The 19,579-nt window shown below is 43.2% G+C and overlaps 1 protein-coding gene across 2 annotated transcripts in view; it reads right to left on the bottom strand.

Moving 5' to 3' along the window:
- KLHL24 (kelch like family member 24) overlaps window positions 1-19,579 on the bottom strand; it is a 67,663-nt gene that overhangs the window by 11,474 nt on the left and 36,610 nt on the right. For both annotated transcript variants that reach the window (XM_073674478.1, XM_073674479.1), the window contains exons 2-6: window positions 13,353-14,319; window positions 10,690-10,874; window positions 8,113-8,231; window positions 5,177-5,365; window positions 4,112-4,300 (exon numbers count right to left, since the gene is read on the bottom strand). In XM_073674478.1, the coding sequence (XP_073530579.1) occupies window positions 4,112-4,300; window positions 5,177-5,365; window positions 8,113-8,231; window positions 10,690-10,874; window positions 13,353-14,269 (1,599 nt within the window). In that variant the 5' untranslated portion in view covers window positions 14,270-14,319. The remainder of the gene's footprint in view (window positions 1-4,111; window positions 4,301-5,176; window positions 5,366-8,112; window positions 8,232-10,689; window positions 10,875-13,352; window positions 14,320-19,579) is intronic.

The raw sequence follows: 19,579 nt of genomic DNA, 5'->3' as shown, positions 1-19,579 counted from the left end.
CTTGGAAGTGCTGCCGATATATCATACTTTCTTGATTACATACATTTGATGAGTCAAAAGCAGGGGACAGATGGAAGGGTTACACAGAGTTTGTTTCGGATCTGTCCAGTTGCAGACACAACACAATAAAAATTTTGATTGGTTGCAGCGGTTACCTGATGACTCAGGCTGGAATAGCAAACCAGGAGACTGCACAGAAGGAGGAGGAGGAGCACCACCAGTCCGAAGGCTGTGTGTTATTTTTTATTTTACCACCACCCAGAGCCTCTTAGCACATTTACCGTATCAAAGTGAACAACACTTTTAATTATGACTTGCTGTTTTACTTTAATTGCATTGGAACAATAAGAAAAAATAAAATGGGTTAAAATTGATTGGACAAGGCCATCCGCAGAAGTGATAACAGCAGTATTATAATGACACTGAGTGGCATACAACTTTCATGAGTGGTGTATCTTTTGTGACATAATATAAAGCACATGGAAAAGTATTTAAAACGGCAGCACAACAAAAAATTGTTTTTGCAGTCCCAGACCAAAGTGCCAGACGAGGGAAATAATATTAATGCAATGCACTGACGTACATTACAAGCAATAGTGCATTTTATAAGCAGCGTGTATCAGTCATGTTAAAGGGAACCTGTCCGAATGTTTTTATCTCTCTTACTGCAGACCCCAAAAGTGTCCTAAAATTACAGTATGTCTCATTTTGCTAAGAATGAAGTTTAATTATATGCCTTCTCCTTAGTGAGGACAGTCAAGCCATAGAGGGCAGAAATAGTGAGCGGCAGCTTGACATGACTCTGATGCATCGCCATCTCCTTTACTGAATAGACCGGATTAACACATGGAGCAAGCGGCATTAGGCTTCATTTTAGCAAAATGACATAGACTGGGGACACTAAGGCTACATTCAGTATTTGGTCAGTTTAAGTGTTTGTAAGCCAAAACCAGGCGTGGAACAATCAGAGGAAAAGTATAATAGAAACACGTCACCACTTCTGTATTTATCACCCACTCCTGGTTTTGGCTTACAGATACTGAGGTGAAATACTGACCAAATACTGAACGTGGCCTAAGGAAAACTTTGGAGATTGCAGGGAGTGTTGGCACTTTAGGCCACATTCACACGTTCAGTATCTGAGGAGTTTTTTTTACCTCAGTATTTGTAAACCAAAACCAGGAATGGAACAATCAGAGGAAAAGTATAATAGAAACCCGTCACCACTTCTGTATTTATCACCCACTCCTGATTTGGTTTCCAAATACTGAGGTAAAAAACTTACTATACACTCAACATGTGAACGTGGTCTTAGGGTATGTGCCCATGATGCAGAATTGAAGCAGAAAATGTCCGCAGCGTTTCTGCATGTTCTTGGCAGTAAAAACGCTTGCGGATTTTACACGCGTTTTTGCAGTGTTGACTTGCGTTTTTCAAATGCATTGGGACCTCAAATCCGCATGCGGAAACGCACAAATAATGGACATGCTGAGAATATTTCTGCAAGGAAAATCCGCTAAGGATTATTCTGCAGCATGGGCACAGAACATGCAGATTTTCATTGGGGACCATGGGGCACGGATTACCAAGCGTTTTAAAAGTGTTTACGCTGCCGAAATTCCGCAGCAAAAACGCATGAAAAACGCATAGTGGGCACACAGCCTTAGACGGCAAAAGACCTTTGACTGGTTTGCCTTTAAGGTGATGTTCATATGTCACGTTTTTTGCCTTTGAAAATGCAGCATTTTACTGTCCCAGCAAAGTGAATGAGATATCGAAAATCTCATGCATATGTTGCTTATTTTTCTTTCAGTGTCATATCTGAGACATGTCCATCCCTTCAGTGCTTTTCACCTATTCCAGTGAATGCAAAAAAATACATCATTTTTTCTGCGGAGAGCCATGTTTTTGATGCAGACACATGTGCGCATATCCTTTGAACAAAACACACTTTGAAGTGACCTGAAATTCCCTGACTCTTCACAAGTGTTACTGTAGAGAAAGCAAAAGCTATGAAAATACTGGAAAGATAAATTGTGCTGCAGAACAGAGCGCAGACTGTCATTCTTACAAAAGCAGGAATGATGGCGCATGAGGGGGTGTATAAGCTGGCAGGTGGCTGACAATGGGGGCTTTTGTGTTTGGGCCCCAACAGCAATATCAATTTAGAAGTGGAATCGTCTCAAAGGAAATTCAAGCATCTATTATTGTCCTGAAGGAAAGCCATGAAGATTTATTGTTCAAAAGAATTAGAAATCCACATTAAAGTGTGAAAACCACAGTGTTATAAATCATGTGTGTTGTGACTCCAGACGTAGGAGCCGTGTCTCTACGATGAGCGCCGCTCCCAGTATATAACACACAGAAGTCTCCGTCTCTAGCAAAACATTATACCCTTATTCACAGCCGCCATCAGCTGGAGAAAAAGCAAATACAAAGTAGGGCCACGTTCACACGTTCAGTATTTGGGGAGTTTTTTAGATCAGTATTTGTAAACCAAAACCCGGAGTGGAACAATCAGAGGGAAAGTATAATAGAAACACGTCACCACTTCTGGTTTTGGTTTACAAATACTGAGGTAAAAAACTCACCAAATACTCAAGGTGTGCACATGGCCTACCTGTGACCCATCTGGACTTGTGCATTACATGGACAGTTCACTTATATACGGTTTTATTGCTTGCAGTTAACAGGATAGAAATAAGATCGGTGCCCTAGAATGTTAACTATAAGTGTGCCAGCAGAACACTGCTTGGCTTTGAGATACTGGGCCACAAAAAAGTGGAATTTCTCCATTTTATTACAGAAATTATCTGTTCCTCCCTTCTCCCCATCATAAATTCAATTTGCGGCTGGAAGCCCCAAGAAACGATCATTGCAGGGAAGGTCGGCGCCTGTGGAATAAGTGTCCATCCATCAGGTTTAATGGAGGCTTTTAATAACTGGGATTCTGAGGAGCTACATGCATACAATAGGGTATATAGCAGGAAGGGGCAATAAAACATCTATTATTCGCGTATTAATCTCTTCATGAATCAAACGTTTACAGGCGGAGGGAGGTCTTGTGTGAGCACAGTTATTTATCAGACTTAGAAAAGGTGTTAACCAAGTATTCTGAAAATATCTACCAACCACAGATCCATAAAACTTGCCAAACCCCTCATACAAACTGAACCAACAGCCTTCTCCCCCAAACACAGGCTCGGCCGGGTGCTCCTGAATGCTCTATTGCTGCAGTTTAACTCCATGAGAAAAAAGGGATCAAACACTGGCAATCCTTCTCTTACCGGACATGATCTGTTGGGGAAAGTTAGGAGGCACCCATACAGATTAGATGGATGATTGATCGCAGCAACATGGGTGGGTTCGGCCGACTTTAGTCTAATATGTATGGGGGCCATAGGAAAGCTCAGGACATACTCTAATTAGTTAATTTTGTGTACAATAGTTTCTGGGAGCCAAACGGTTGACATTGTAACTGTACCCCCACAGCATGCAGGAGCACCTCCCTATGTCAGATGTCAAGTCAGCAGATCAAAAAGGTAAGGGCTCGCTCACATGAGCGTATAACATGGACGAGTGCGATTTGATGTTTTATCAGATAGCATTTGGACCAATGTTATTCTATGGGGCAGTGCTGATCTGCATGCTGGGAGTGGCTCCAGAGTTCAGATCACGCTCATCCATACAAGCCTAAGGGTGTGTGTGAAACATCGACATGCATTCTGATGTCATTTGAGTGCAATCTGACATCTACGGACTCAGACAATGGAGAAATTAAGTTTTCCATCTTCTCCATACCCGTGATACGATTCTCGCATGCAAGAGAATCGGATCACACGAAGATGCAAAGTGTCTTAGCATAATCGACCCAATTCTCTTGCATGAGAGTGTGAGTGAACCCTAAGTAAAATGTGGAGAGAGTAATTAGAACAGCCGTGCTTTACAAAAATGCTGAACATCATACACACATACTATGGGATTAAATACATTTTGTATTATGACACTCCGCCCGACGCAGGTGGAGTCATCCTTACAATACACATAAAGCGTTATTCCTAAGGGGAGATTTGGGCAGAGGCCCTTAAAAGATTAGGACATGATTGAGTACCTGTCTGCTGAACGTGTTCTGTACATGAATCCAGTAATCTTCCACTGGGTCGTAGCAGTAAATTGACTTTGTGAGCCCTCCAGCAACGTAGATGAGGTTGTTTAAGGACACGGCTGTGATACATCTCTTTGCTATAGGAATTGCAGCACGTAGTAACCAAGCATTAGTGTCTGGATCATAGCACTGCACCTGAGAATCAAAGCAGATTATCAGTTATGTGGTGGCATACAGAAGACAGTGTCCATCTATGGCGACATCTGGCTTCCAAACTCGATACATAACACAAGGCGATAGCTATGGGGACACCCAGCTCTCATGTGATGTGTGCCTGCTCATCTGACCCTGATACTACAGATGAGAATACAGCATTGGTCCTTTACATTTCATATACAGCTGTGCCACCCTGAACACTTCCAAGTAGGTCTTCCTCTAGATTTTGGATTAAAGATGCAGAGACTGTGGCTGGCTTAACCACAAGAGCATTATTGGGCAATAGCATTGGACAGTATGGCCTCTGATGCCTCACTAAACTTAGCAAACTATCTGTATGGACACTGCTGCAATGAAATAGAAGGGCGCTGTCTACAAACTATTGCCACAAATTTTGGAAACAGCCTGTAAAATGTCTTTGATCGCAGTGGTAATCAGTCTCGTTGACTGGAGATGGAAGAACAGAGACTGCCGAGAGACCAGGAATGGGATTGGTAAGGTAAAGCCGACTTCACACTGTATTAATCAAGTTTTTGTCAAAGCCAAATACCAGGAAGTATTAAAAACAAAGCAGCTTTATTTAAAACTCGACGAACCAAAAAGGACAAAAACACCAGCGCCAAAACCAAGATAAAAAAACTTGTAAAAAAATGCGCTCAAAAAGCATAATGAAAAAATGCAAGTAACCTAATTTAGCTAATAAGTGCAGAAATGGCACAGAAAATCTGCAACATCGAAAAGTAATCAAATAGTCATCATGGGAATGTAGCCTTAAAAGACTGATTGTGCTTAAATACCGTACATCCACACAAAATGATGATCTCAAGCATAGACGTCATTGCCAGAATCACGTACCTTGTCAGAACAAGTGTTGTCGTCTGGTCCTCCTCCAATAACAAACAATTTGCCCACACAGCTGGTAACGGCGGGCGAGCTGACAGCCTCCTTCAGTGGAGCCACATCTGTCCATCGATTAGAAAATGAATCATAGCATTCAACACTGCTCAGCCTGTTCTGTCCATCATATCCGCCAACCACATAAACCTACAAGAGAAAGGGCACAGAAGAGCTCAAGAGGTTACACGAAGTAGATGAAGGCCGGCTTCACACATCCGTGCCCCGGTCTGAGTACGGACCAGGATGTACACAATGGCCGCGGGTCTCCTGAGCCAAAGAGTCTTATATATACCTACAGTATAAGGCTGTGCAGTTTGGGTGAGGAGACCTGAGGCCAGTCTATACACTCCAGTCCGTACTTGGAAAGTGAGACACGGATGTATGAAGCCAGCCATAAAGGGGGATTAAAGAAAATAACTAAAAACTATACAATTTTCCAATATCCAGTATCAATTATTCTCGCTTTTCAAGATCTCTGCTTATAGTCATTTAAAAGGAAAATAAATAATTGCAACTAAATTAATGTGCTCTGGTCACGTGGTGGCCAAATACAGTGGGGAAACTACGTATTTCATACACTGCCGATTTTGCAAGGTTTCCCACATACAAAGAATTATTATTTATTGTTATAGTGCCATTTATTCCATGGCTCTTTACACGTGAAAAAGGGGTATACATACAAAAACAATTACAATAATCTTAAACAAAACATGACGGTGACTGGTACAGGATCAGCGAGGACCCTGCCCGTGAGGGCTCACAGTCTACAAAGGGATGGGTGAGGATACAGTACAGTGGGGAAAAAAAGTATTTAGTCAGCCACCAATTGTGTAAGTTCTCCCACTTAAAAAGATGAGAGAGGCCTGTAATTGACATCATAGGTCGACCTCAACTATGAGAGACAAAATGAGAAAACAAATCCTGAAAATCACATTGTCTGATTTGGAAAGAATTTTTTTTTCAAATTTTGGTCAATTACAAACAAGCAAGATTTCTGGCTCTCACAGACCTGTAACTTCTTCTTTAAGAGGCTCCTCTGTCCTCCACTCATTACCTGTACTACTGGCACCTGTTTGAACTTGTTATCAGTATAAAAGACACCTGTCTGCAACCTCAAACAGTCACACTCCAAACTCCACTATGGTGACTGACTAAATACTTTTTTCCCAATGTAGGTGGGAATGGAGAGATCTGTAATAACCAGAGGTACACTTCACCTGTGAGAGACAGATCTAAAAATAAAAACCAGAAAATCACATTGTATGATTTTAACATAATTAAATTGCATTTTATTGCATGAAATAAGTATTTGATCACTTACCAACCAGCAAGAATTATGGCTCTCACAGACCTTCTTTAAGAAGCCCTCCTACTCTGCACTCATTACCTGTATTATTTGTACCTGTTTGAACTCGTTACCTGTATAAAAGACACCTGTCCACACACTCAATCAATCACACTCCAACCTCTCCACCATGACAAAGACCAAAGAGCCAAACAGCTGTCTAACGACACCAGGGACAAGATTGTAGACCTGCATAAGGCTGGAATAGGCTACAGGACAATAGGCAAGCAGCTTGATGAGAAGGCAACAACTGTTGGAACAATTATTAGAAAATGGAAGAAACACAAGATGAGTGCAACTTCCTTTGTCTGGGGCTCCATGCAAGATCTCGCCTCGTGGGGTAAGGATGATTCTGAGAAAGGTCAGGAATCAGCCCAGAACTACATGGGAGGGCCTGATCAATGACCTGAAGAGAGCTGGGACCACAGTCTCAAACATTACCGTTAGGAACACACTACGCAGTCATGGATTAAAATCCTGCAGGGCACGCAAGATCCCCCTGCTCACACCAGCACATGTCCAGGCCCATTTAAAATTCACCAGTGACCATCTGGATGATCCAGAGGAGGCATGGGAGAAGGTCATATGGTCAGATGAGAGCAAAATAGAACTTTTTGGTATCGGCTCCACTCGCCGTGTTTGGAGGAAGAAGGATGAGTACAACCCCAAAAACATCGTACAGTACTTTGGGGGTGCTTTTCTGCAAAGGGAACAGGGCGACTGCATCGTATTGAAGGGAAGATGGATGGGGTCATGTATCGCGAGATTTTTGCCAACAACCTCCTTCCCTCAGTAAGAGCATTGAAGATGGGTCGTGGCTGGGTCTTCCAGCATGACAATGACCCGAAACACACAGCCAGGGCAACCAAGGAGTGGCTCCGTAAGAAGCATTTCAAGGTCCTAGAGTGGCCCAGCCAGTCTCCAGACCTGAACCCAATAGAAAATCTATGGAGGGAGCAGAAGCTCAATGTTGCCCAGCGACAGCCCTGAAACCAGAAAGATCTGGAGAACATCTGTATGGAGGAGTGGGCCAAAATCCCTGCTGCAGTGTGTGCAAACCTGGCCAAGAACTACAGGAAACATCTTACCTCTGTAATTGCAAACAAAGGTTTCTGCAAATATTAAGTTCTGTTTTTTTATTGTGTCAAATACTTATAACATGCAATAAAATGCAAATTAATTATGTAAAACACTTACAATGTGATTTTATGGCTTTTATTTTTAGATTCTGTCTCTCACAGGTGAAGTGTACCTACGATAAAAATTACAGACCTCGCCATTCTTTGAAGGTGGGAAAACTTGCAAAATCGTCAGTGTATCAAATAGTTATTTTCCCCAGTGTAAGTGCACAGTTGGTGGCCATTACATTACTGTTATCAATCTCTATCTAGTAGCAAAACATGCACCTGTGTTTCTCTACAGATATGGTACTAGAAAATCTCAAATCTCTATAAAAAAGTAAATCACTGAAAAAGGTGAATTTCTGATATTCTGGAATGAGAAGACAATTCAAAACTAATTTTATATTCCATGTATCACAATAACTTACTTTCCCTAGAAGCACAGCCATTTTATGACGCCATCTTCCCTTGTTTAGTGAGGCAACTCTGATCCAAATATTTAGCTGGGAATTATAGATCCATACATCACGACTGTTGATCCTTCCTCCTAAAAATAGGATTAATGAATCAATCAATTAGTAATTAGTACCATCATTCTAATCTATCATCTAGTCTATCATCTATTCGCTAGGATGGTGAGTAGCTGCAAAGAGCATTTCCCGCTCTAGAGGACCCAGTATGTCTGTTCATCACAAAGACAGCCTATAGATTTTAATAGCCACCATGTAATGCATCATTCACCCCTGTTGTGGCGCTGCAGGGAAACTGGGCACTTGCTGCCTGGATCCCCAATGGATTGCAGCAGATTGCTCTGGTTCCTAGCATTGGACCTCCCTGTGTCAATGCCATACACAGAAATCATGGGGCCCATAGTAAAAGTCCTAATTGGTCTCCCCTCCTCCTCACACCCCCAAAAAAAATATTCGGCGAAGTAGGTAGGGCCATACTTCTGATCTTTTAAAAACAGGGAGATGGATATGTATTGCGGCACTTCCATAGTAATTATGCCAATAATGAAGCCCCTCAGTGTTCGCACCCACTACTATATCTCTTTCATGGCCCTTATAGAGTATGATGTCCCCCTACACATAGCATGATAACCCCATAGTGCAGTGAATTCCCCCTAACAATTTAACCCCACAGCTCCACCCCACACGCATAGTATGATGACCACACAGTACCTCCAGAAAAGTATGATGTCCCTATAGTGACCCCCAACAAAGTATAGTACATTTCACAGCTGATGCTCCCAAAGTGCCATACACAATATTATGTCCCTATAGTTCCCTCACACACAGTATCATGACCTCTACACAGTTTGATGAGCCATACACAGTATGATGGATTCCACAGCTCCCCACAAAATATGATGCCCCAAGAGCCCCACATACACAGTATAACAACCTCACAAACCCCCCTTCACCACAGTAAGATGCCCCCAAGCATCATGTTCCCCTCTGCCCCCCCACAGTACGATCGACCCCACAGCCCCCCACAAAGTATGATGCGCCAACAGCCCCACATACACAGTATAACAACCTCATAAACCCCCTTCACCACAGTAAGATGCCCCCAAGCATCATGTTCCCCTCGGCCCCCCCCACAGTACGATCGACCCCACAGCCCCCCACAAAGTATGATGCGCCAACAGCCCCACATACACAGTATAACAACCTCATAAACCCCCTTCACCACAGTAAGATGCCCCCCAGCAACATGTTCCCCAAAGCCCCCCACAGAGTATGATGGACCCCACAGCCCCCCACAAAATATGATGCCCCAACAGCCCCACATACACAGTATGGTAACCCCAAAAACCCATTTCCCCACAGTATGATGCCCCCTCAGCATGAATTTCCCCACAGCCTCCACACAGTATGATGGATCCCACAGCCCCCCAAGCAATATGAGACTATCTAAACAGTTTCAGTCTCCCCTATCTCCCCACAAGTACTGACATTTAACAAATAAAAAAAAAGGTACTCAGTCACGTTTCCCCGCAGTTCAGGCAAGTCAGGCGCAATTTAGTGACGTCATTGCGACGGATGCGAAGACCGAATAGTGCAGCCACAAGCCGACGACTCAGTTACACTATTCTATTCAAAAGCATCTCCATCCTGAGGATGCGCTTACTGTTGAAACTGTGACGATGGGCGGGTGGAGTGGGGGTGTCAGTGTAGCCTAGCACTGGACCCCCCAGCGTACATGCCTCATCGTGGCCGCATGGTCTGCAACTATGGACGGTATGCCCCTGCCCTGTCACTAATCTATTACCTCTGTATCCCTTCTAACATAATCCAAATAGTGCAACTTCTGAAAATATAATAAGGGACAAAGGATTTTAGAACACTTTTCTAACTAAATAATAGATTAAAAACTTTAAAAAAATTAGATGGACCCAAACCGTTAAATACTGACGTCTAGGGGTGTCTAGGGCGCACAGTTAGCAGTTGGACAAGGGCTCTGGTGCTTCAGGGGGTCGAAAGGCCTCTCTACCGTAGAGTAAAAACACCAGTATACAAAATGACACATGGCAGGAGAAGGGTCTTGTTACAGAATTTGATCTTAGGCCCAGGAACTTCATCTTACACCTTTGCTGAGAAATCTAGACATAGTTATCACAGATGACTCAATACCAAGTAGTTATTCATACTTGAAACTAAATGAACCATTGTCAACAGAGCTGACAGCCGCAGAGGTTCGTACAACCAACCCCATTGACAATCCAATGACCCAAGTTTAACAAATTTGTCCTGGCTGTCGGCCCAGAAGGTGTTTGTTACATTGCTGCAGAGTGACTCCCAAAACACTGATCTCCTGGGAACTGGAGCCCTTTGTTGTCCAACCCGAGAAATCGTAAACCAAGCAAATATTAAGATTGGTGTAGGTCTATGACCACTGCCAAAATAGGAGGGCATGAAAGGTGCAGTGCCAAACACGAAGACTGCCAATGCAATGCAAAATAGTAATAGACATATCAACCCTGCCTTCGCAGTAGCCCTCACCTGACACCAGGATGTCATTCCTCAGGGCACACACTGCATATTCTGACTTTGTAAATTCTGGAAGCTTTGCCAGTGATTTCCACTCTCCGGTTACCGGATCATAGCATTCGGTGTAAGGAAGATTAAATCCTCCAACGCGTTCGCAACCTCCGACTACTACAATGACCTCAGAGTAGCCAGTGGACCTGTAAAAATAGCAAATATGTCAACCATATATTCAGTGCAGTCAAAGTAGAGCTTGTGTATAATGGTGACCTACAGTCCACGGCTTACAGTCTACCAGCCACTCGGACTACCTTGGTAATATGGCTACGATGTGTAACATTCAGAATCTTTGCAATTTATCTTGTGCATTTGTCATTATTACCTGTTTTGCAACTTTAATATTTGTTTTACCTTTGTGCAGTTAGAAGGGTTGTCTCATCATAGATATACCCAGAGCTCATACAGAAATAGTAAGCCAGGTACTACTATACATATTATTTGGCATTTTAATTCTACTTGCTGTACATAATTATGGGGGCAGAGATTGTTTCCTGTCATTGTACTCTTCCAGTGATAATCAGTGTCAGCCTATGAGGAGGCTCAGTGGTCATTGTGAAAATTAAAAGGGGTGGTCTCAGGTTTTTAAATGGTAAAAATTGCAAAGTGCTTGTAAGAAATTAGCAACTTTGTAATTTACCTCTTGATAAAAATTCTCTCCATGCGCAAGTATGAAGTGATTTTGAGTTCTATAGTATAGAGCTCGTTGCCTAGGTTACCAGCCACCCTGCAGTTTCAAAGTGGCCGGTTTCCTAGGCAATGAGCGCGCATCACTTCTAGACTCTTTTTGCTTTACAGCTTGTATGTGCTGCTCCAAAGCTGCCTGAATTGCTGGATCTGACCAGCTTCAGTCACTCTGTGCTTTTCAGAGGCAAAGCTGCCACTGCTTGCAGCGTGGGAGGGCCTCAGTACTGACCAGTGGAGCAGCCATATCACGGGTCTGAAATGTCTATCTTCAGGAACACATTGCACCTGGCAACCAGGAGATGCTCCTGAAATTAGAAGATTACAACACTCCTTTTTAACATATAAAATAAATTAAAAGTATCAAAAAATTTTAAAATATTGTGTCTAACATAAATATTTAGGTCATTTTCTGATGACACATTCCCATAAATGTTCTCGGCAAACAGCTTATTTTGCCATGGGAATATGGGTTTAGCTTTAATTTTTCTCTACTTCTCTAAGACAGTTTAAACAGTTTAAAAAGCTTAAAGGGATAACCAAAGGAGAGTGGATAACTTCACAATTGTTGGGGTTCCAACTGCTGGGACCTCCCCGATCCCGAGAGCCAGGGCACTGAAAAGCCCTGTGTAAAAGGAGCAGTGGTTGATTATGCGCACTGCCGCTCCATTAATTCTGAAAGGGATAGCTGGAAATAGATGATCAATGCTCTCTTGGCACTCTCAAAAGGCTGAATGGAGTGAAGGTGCATGATCGACCACATCTCCATTCACACAGGGTTCTTCAGAGCCCTGTTTCTCTGGATCGGTGGGGCTCTCAGCAGTTATGCCCTCAGTGATCGGGAAGTTATCCCCTATTCCATTAAAAGGGTTTAGCTTGTGAATAACCCTTTAGGCTATGTGCCCACGATGCAGAAATGCTCCGGATTTTTCCTGAGCGTTTCTGCATCTCCCCTGGCAGAAAAAACGCATGCGGATTGTATATGCGGATTGTACATGCGTTTTTCCTGCCAGGGACATGCGGAAGTGAAGCGTTCTTCACATGCATTTCCGCATACGGGTTGTAAAGCGCTTTCCAAGCGATTTTAGCATCACTTGGAAAGTGCTTGACAACTTGGTCACACTATATAAATCCATGCAAATGGCATGGATTTATATAGTGTGACCGAAAGAATGTTAAAAAATAAATATTATACTTACCTTCTGATGGCCCCCGGTGTCCTTGTCTTGGCTTGTCGGCAGCTTGTATGTGCTCTGGTCAGGACGAGCTCTGCCAGCTCCAGTCCTCAGCTCCTTGCTCCTTTGTGTCCTACTTGACTCCACACACTGAGCTCTAGACTTAGACTGACTAACCCCGCCTCCAGACCTGGTTATAAAGGGCAGGATCCTCCCCTTTCTGGTCTGGAGCAGGAGGTGTTGCGTGTAGTGTGTTCCTGGCCAGGAAACCCCTGTTTTGCTCCCAGACATGGTATTACTACCACTGTGGCTACCAGAGCAAATTCTTTTTTTTACAGTTTCTATGGTACCCGGGTCTGGAGGAGAGTCTCCTCTTGTCCAAACCCGGGTACCATCCGCACATTGAAACGCATGGATTCCGCATGTACAGATGCAGTGATGCGGATTCCATGTGTTCCAATGCAAGTCAATGGCGGATTAAAAGGCCGCGCTTCCGCAAAATAATTGATAGTGCTGCGGATTTTTCCGAAAAGATAATCCGCAGCAGAAAGTTCCGCAGCATGTGCACAGCACATGCGGATTATCATTGGGGAACATGGTAGACCTTCTACCAAGCGTTTTTTAAGCATTTCTGCAGCGGAATTGCCGCTGCGGAAATGCTTAAAAAACGCATAGTGAGCACACAGCCTTAAAGTACCCCATAGGTAAAAATGAACAGGGGTTGACAAAAGTACACAATATGTGTTCTGAGATAATTCAAACCTGCGTGGCCTGGTCCGAGGTGACATCATTTCATTTCCAAGTATGTGATATCTCCTGGCTTCGTGGAGCAGCTGGTAGCATTCTGCAGAGTTCTGAATCAGCTGATCGACTTCTACAGTTTGCACAAAGTAGTTAGGGTGCAGCAGAGGTAGCCGAACATGTGTCAAGAGTTCATGCAACATAGGTCTCCTGACATCAACATGGTGGTACACCCATCGCATGACTGCCTCAAACACAAACTCTTCTTTGCTGACAACCAATTCATCGCTACTGATGTAATCAATGACTTCAGCCTTTCCCAGCTCCAAAAACTCTTCGTGTTGGACAACCACTTCAAATGCCTGTTGTGCAAACGTTTTACACTTGGTGAAGAGTGTCTTGAGGGAGTGAGTGTCAGCAAAGTGTTGGATTCCTAAGCAATTGCATGGGTCCAGCTGCTCTTCCAAAAATTTGGCGCATGCATCGCGCAACACGCTGATCTGGAACAAGCTGGAGGTTTCGAACAGATACTGGACATTTTCAGTCGTAATCTTTACTTTCCCTGTGTAGACATACTGCAAGAAGCAATCCATAGCTTCAGCAAAAATCCCATTGATTTCAACCAACATCTCCCTGCTTTCTCTGTGATCGTTGCAGAACATGGCCCGGAAGTAGCTGCTACAGGCTGAGAGGACTGCTCTGTGACATGGGAATTCTCTGCCTTCCACACAAATGATGACATCTGTAAAAAGCCGGCTCTCTCGAAACTCATTGAAGGTTTGCAGGATACTTTCAGAATGGCAAGAACCAGAATTAAAATCAAACACTTCGTGACCTGACAACTTTTGGTCCATCTCAAAAACTTTTCTTTTGGTTGCAGGAGATTCACGAACTCCACTCTCCTCTCTATTTAATCGGCGTCCTAATATGAGTACCATTGTTCAGTTGTGTGGTTACACAACAGATTTCGAGTGAATTATTTTACTGCCTGTAAAAGAACAAGATCAGCAGTTAGGAAACAAGGCCATTATATGTTCATACATTAATTTTCAAAAACCACCTTTGTTCATTATATTTATATCTACATCCATTGGGTTCTACTCAGGGGTCTGTGTGGATGAAAAAAAAACCATTATAGTCTTTATTTCCTCTCAGTGTGGTGAGTGGCAGCTCAGACATCTAATCTGGGGCAGGGACGTGCGGACTTGTCAGTATATTGATAGACAGCTCAGCCCTCCAATCTGAGGCTTGGGCATGCTGAGCTTTCAGTGTGGTGAGTGACAGTCCAGTAGCCCAATCAGGGCCGGGGTGTGCTGGGCTTCCTACAGGTGTCTCCTGTTCAGAATGATTCCCAGACTACTTAGCTGGATGCTTGCCTCTTGTCTCTGTCAGCTGTAGCTTTGTTCTGTGAGGTGTGTGCTTTGCTATGTGTCCGATTCCCTGATCTTGTTGCCGGACCTGAGATTTGTTGTGACTACTTGTGTGTGTTATCCCTTTTGCTCTTGATGCTCTCTAACCTCAGGTTCCTGACCCCGGACTTGACTATCTGTTTGTCATAGCCCCTTATCTTGTCGTATGTTCCTGGCATTTGGACCCCAGACGACTGTTACTTGACCATGCTTTTCTATTGCCCCTCTAACTACGAGCCCTCCTGGTATTTGACCTCGGACCTCCTGACTTTCCTGTCTCATGGCTTATCCTTGATTAGTAACTCAGTGTCACACTCCCTACTGAGAGATAAAGATATATCTAAAATAAACTTTTGTAAATCTCTCACCCAAACAGATATAGGTATCATGCTAATTAATAAAGTACTTTGATCACAGCAGCATAGGCATGGATTCAAACAGGAATTTTCTATCTCTCTGCAAAAGGCAAATATATTGTACAATAGCAGGCTTGTAGATAAACTGACTGGCTACAGAATTCCTTTGGACAACGAACAAAACGTCTTTTTAGTGAATTAGTAGAGAGGAAAGATTTGAAGCATAACCTGTGGAGCACTAAAAGTTTCATAGGTGCGGCACAGGATGACCTCAAGAGTACTAACAATACTAAGAACCTTATAGTCGCTAACATTTCTGGTGACTTTTATAACCCGACCCTGCCACACTTCTTCTGGGAACCTTCCAACCCCCCCAGGGCACACTCCTGGCCAACCCAGGGTTTACATAAATCCCACTCTCTTTCAGTAATCATCGCACTATGAATTTTATACTTATTACTGGAGCTACGCTTTAGTGCCACATATGTCAGCTTTCATTACTCCACTGTTGATGTCAAAGACTTCAGCCTTTTCCAGCTGCAAAAATAATTCACGTTGGACTATTTCTCACAGATCATACCATGAGTAATAATGCATTAAATGCCACATGTACCATTCACATGCCAGCTGCTTGTCATAGTTTACAGGAAAGCATCGCTTTTTGCATCAGTTTTTTATAAAAATTCAACTATTTTGTTTTTTTCCATTTAGGATAATGGATTTCTAAGGTGTAGTGTTACTAAACATGACGGGACTTGGCAAAATCATGTTTAGCCTGTAGAGAACTTTGTGGACTTGTCAGTACTCTAGATAGGAAATAATGGTTATAATAACACCTCAACAAGGACAAGTAATAACTCGCACGACAGACATATCTTGGATGTAGGTCTGTCTACAGCTCAGAACTTTCCGCCAACTTATTTAATAGGAAAGTTTTACCATTATCATCTAAAGAAAAGTTTAATTGAAAATGACTTAGACCTTGAATGATCTGATTAAAAAAAGAAATTCAAAACTGAAAAAAAAAATAACGACTGTAAAGCGAAATGCCTTAATGCTTCTTTGCAGAGGGGACCAGAAGGTTATCCTATGTGCATAAGGGCCTCCCAATTACAGTGTTGCTCACCATTATTGGTACCCCTTAATTTTTTTCACAGACTGTACAATATCTTCAGAAATATATAGGAATGTACCAAAGTTATATCCTCAGGATTTTTTAATTAGTAGTCCAAAGTAATACAACAATAAAACATTGTTTGTCAACTCCCATGTTGCAATTTCAAAGAAAAAAAAACAGAATAAACAGCATGTGCAGCAGTAAAGGCACCCCTAATTAATGCTTGGTTGCACACTCTTTGGCATTGCTTCCTCCAAAAGTTTCTTGTAGTCATCTATAAACTTCTTAAGGTTCTCAGCTGGAATTTTTTCCCACTCTTCCTTTGCAGTTTGTACAAGCTCTTTAATGTTTGCAGGGTTCTTTTTCCCAATGGCAGATTTCAGCTCACCCCAAAGATTTTCAGTGGGATTGAGATCAGGACTCATTGCTGGCCATTTTAAAACAGTCCATTTTTTTCTTTTTCAACCATTCCTGTGTATTTTGGGATGTGTGCTTTGGGTCATTATTATTATTTATTATTATAGCGCCATTGATTCCATGGCACTTTACATGTTTAAAAGGTGTATACATAGGAAACAACAAGTACAATAATTTGAACAAAAACAAGTCAGCGACTAGTACAGGAGGAGAGAGGACCCTGCCCGCAAGGGCTCACAATCTACAAGGGATGGGTAAGGATACAGTAGGTGAGGGTACAGCTGGTCATGCAGCGGTATGGTGGAGCAAGGGTTACTGCAGGCTGTAGGCTTGTTGAAAGACGTGGGTCTTCAGGTTCCTTTTGAAGATTTCCACGGTAGCCGAGAGTTGGGGGTAGAGCGTTCCAGAGTAGGGGGGATGCACGGGAGAAATCTTGTATGCGATTGTGGGAAGAGGAGATAAGAGGGGAGTAGAGAAGGAGATCTAGTGAGGATCGGAGGTTGTGTGCAGGTAAGTACCGGGAGACTAAGGCTATGTGCCCACGATGCAGAAATGAAGCAGAAAATTTCTGCAGCATTTCTGCATCTCCCTGGCAGAAAAAAACGCATGCAGATTGTGCATGCGTTTTTCCTGCAGAATACATGCGGATCCACATGCGGGTTCACATGCGTTTCCGCATGCAGATTGACAAGCACTTTCCAGGCGATAGCATCACTTGGAAAGTGCTTGACAACTAGGTCACACTGTATAAATCCATGCAAACAGCATGGATTTATACAGTGTGAACCGTAAAAATTAGAACAAATAAAGCTATACTCACCCCCGAGGCCCCGGTGTGGCTGCAGTGCTGCTTCCTGTCTGGTTCCTGGATGCCGGCATCTCGCGAGACAGAGCGGTGCAGGGCCTGCGGTCACATGACTGTGACGTCACCGAAGGTCCTTCAGCGCTGCTGGCATTCAGAGAGAAGACGCCGGACAGGTGAGTATAAACTTTATTTGTTATTTTATTCTTTTTTTACAGGTACAATGGTACCCAGGTCTGGATGAGAGTCTCCTCTCCTCCAGAACTGGGTACCATCCGCACATAGAGACGCATAGAAGCCGCTTGTAAAAATGTTTCGCGGTTTCTGTGCGTCTCAATGCAAGTCAATGGCGGGAGTTCCGCTGCACTTCCGCAAAATTAAATGACATGCTGCGGATTTTTGTACGCAGCATAAACGCTGCGGAAAAATCCGCAGCATGTGCATAGAACATGCGGAATCCCCTTGGGGACCATGGGGTGCGGATTACCTAGCATTTTACAAGCGTTTCCGCTGCGGAAATTCCGCAGCATAAACGCTTGAAAAACGCTACGTGGGCACACAGCCTTAGTCACAGATGTATGGAGCAGACAGGTTGTGGATGGCTTTATATGCCATCGTTAGGGTTTTGAACTGGAGTCTCTGGGCAATGGGGAGCCAGTGAAGGGATTGACAGAGAGGAGAGGCCGGGGAATAGCGGGGGGACAGGTGGATTAGTCGGGCAGCAGAGATTGGGATAGATTGCAGGGGTGCAAGAGTCATTGTCTTACTGGAGGACCCATGATCTTCGACTCAAACCAAGTTTTCCTACACTGGGTTGGACATTTCACTCTAAAATATCTTGATAATTCTCTGATTTCATGATTCCTGTGACACAGTCAAGGCCTCCAGTATCAGATGCAGCAAAGCAACCCCACAGCATTATGAATCCTTCACCATGCTTAACTGTTGGTAAGGTGTTCTTTTCCTTATAAGCTTCATTGCGCTGTCTGTAAACAAACTGTTGCTTTGCACTGCCAAAAAGCTCTGCTTTTATTTCATCTGTCCACAGAATATTTTCCCAGAAGGATGGTGGTTTGTCAAGGTACTCCTTTGGCAAAGATCAGTCATTCCTTTTTATGTCTTTTCTTCAGCAATGGTTTCCACCTTGGCCTTCGCCCATAAAGGTCTGCTTCGCTTAGTGTGCGGCGTATGGTACTTGTTGAAACCATGACTCCAGACTGTCCCAGGTTGGCCTTCAGGTCTTTGGATGTTTGACATGGTGTTTTTTCCACCATTCGCACCAACCTTCGAAGACATCTCTTGTTAATTTTCCTCTTTCCCCCACTTTCAGGGTGGTTCTTGATGGTTCCATGCTTGGCAAACTTCTTAATAACATTGCACACTGTTGAAACTGGGATACCAAGGTCTCTGGAGATGGCCTTATACCCTTTGGAAGTCTTGTGTTTGCTAATAATAGCAGTTCTGATGTCCTCCGACAGCTCCTTTGTCTTCACCATTGTGACTAAGGAACAGGGCCTACCATGTGGCTTAAAACACTGAAGTTATCATTCATTAGCCAATTAATGTCACATGGGCACTGACAATGAATTACAGGAGAATCTCTTTTGTGATTCATCACAGGCAAGTCAAAATGTGTTTTCATACTAAATTAATGTAAAGGGTGCCAATACCAGTGACACAGCAAGCTTTAGGTTTTTCTATTTTTCCCTCCCATTGTTTTTGGTTTTAAATTATTATCATTTGCTCTTTTGTATTTAACACGTATAGAAAAAAACGGTTTCACTTGATTAATTTTTTTCAGGAGATATTCCACATTATGTACTTAAATTTCATGGGTGCCAATAACGATCAGCAGGACTGTTTACCCCCAACAGAAAAGAAAAGAAGGATCGGCCATGTTACATTTCTATGCACAATCTTTTTCTTCTCGGGGGGGAGATAAGTTGCCACCAGGCATCTCTGGTAGCCTCTTCACACAGGCCGATAATCAGGGGAACAAGTGTTTATAAGAGCGCTTGTTATATGTCATTGGCTCATATAATCATACCGCTGATTAGACTATACAGTGCTGGCCAAAAGTATTGTCACCCCTGCAATTCTGTCAGATAATACTCAGTTTCTTCCTGAAAATGATTGCAATCACAAAT

This window comes from Phyllobates terribilis, unplaced genomic scaffold, assembly GCF_046119375.1.
Source record: "Phyllobates terribilis strain yellow unplaced genomic scaffold, ASM4611937v1 Scaffold_3__8_contigs__length_932513732, whole genome shotgun sequence".
Classification (NCBI taxonomy): Eukaryota; Metazoa; Chordata; class Amphibia; order Anura; family Dendrobatidae; genus Phyllobates; species Phyllobates terribilis.
This window is presented reverse-complemented; position numbering and strand designations above follow the sequence as displayed.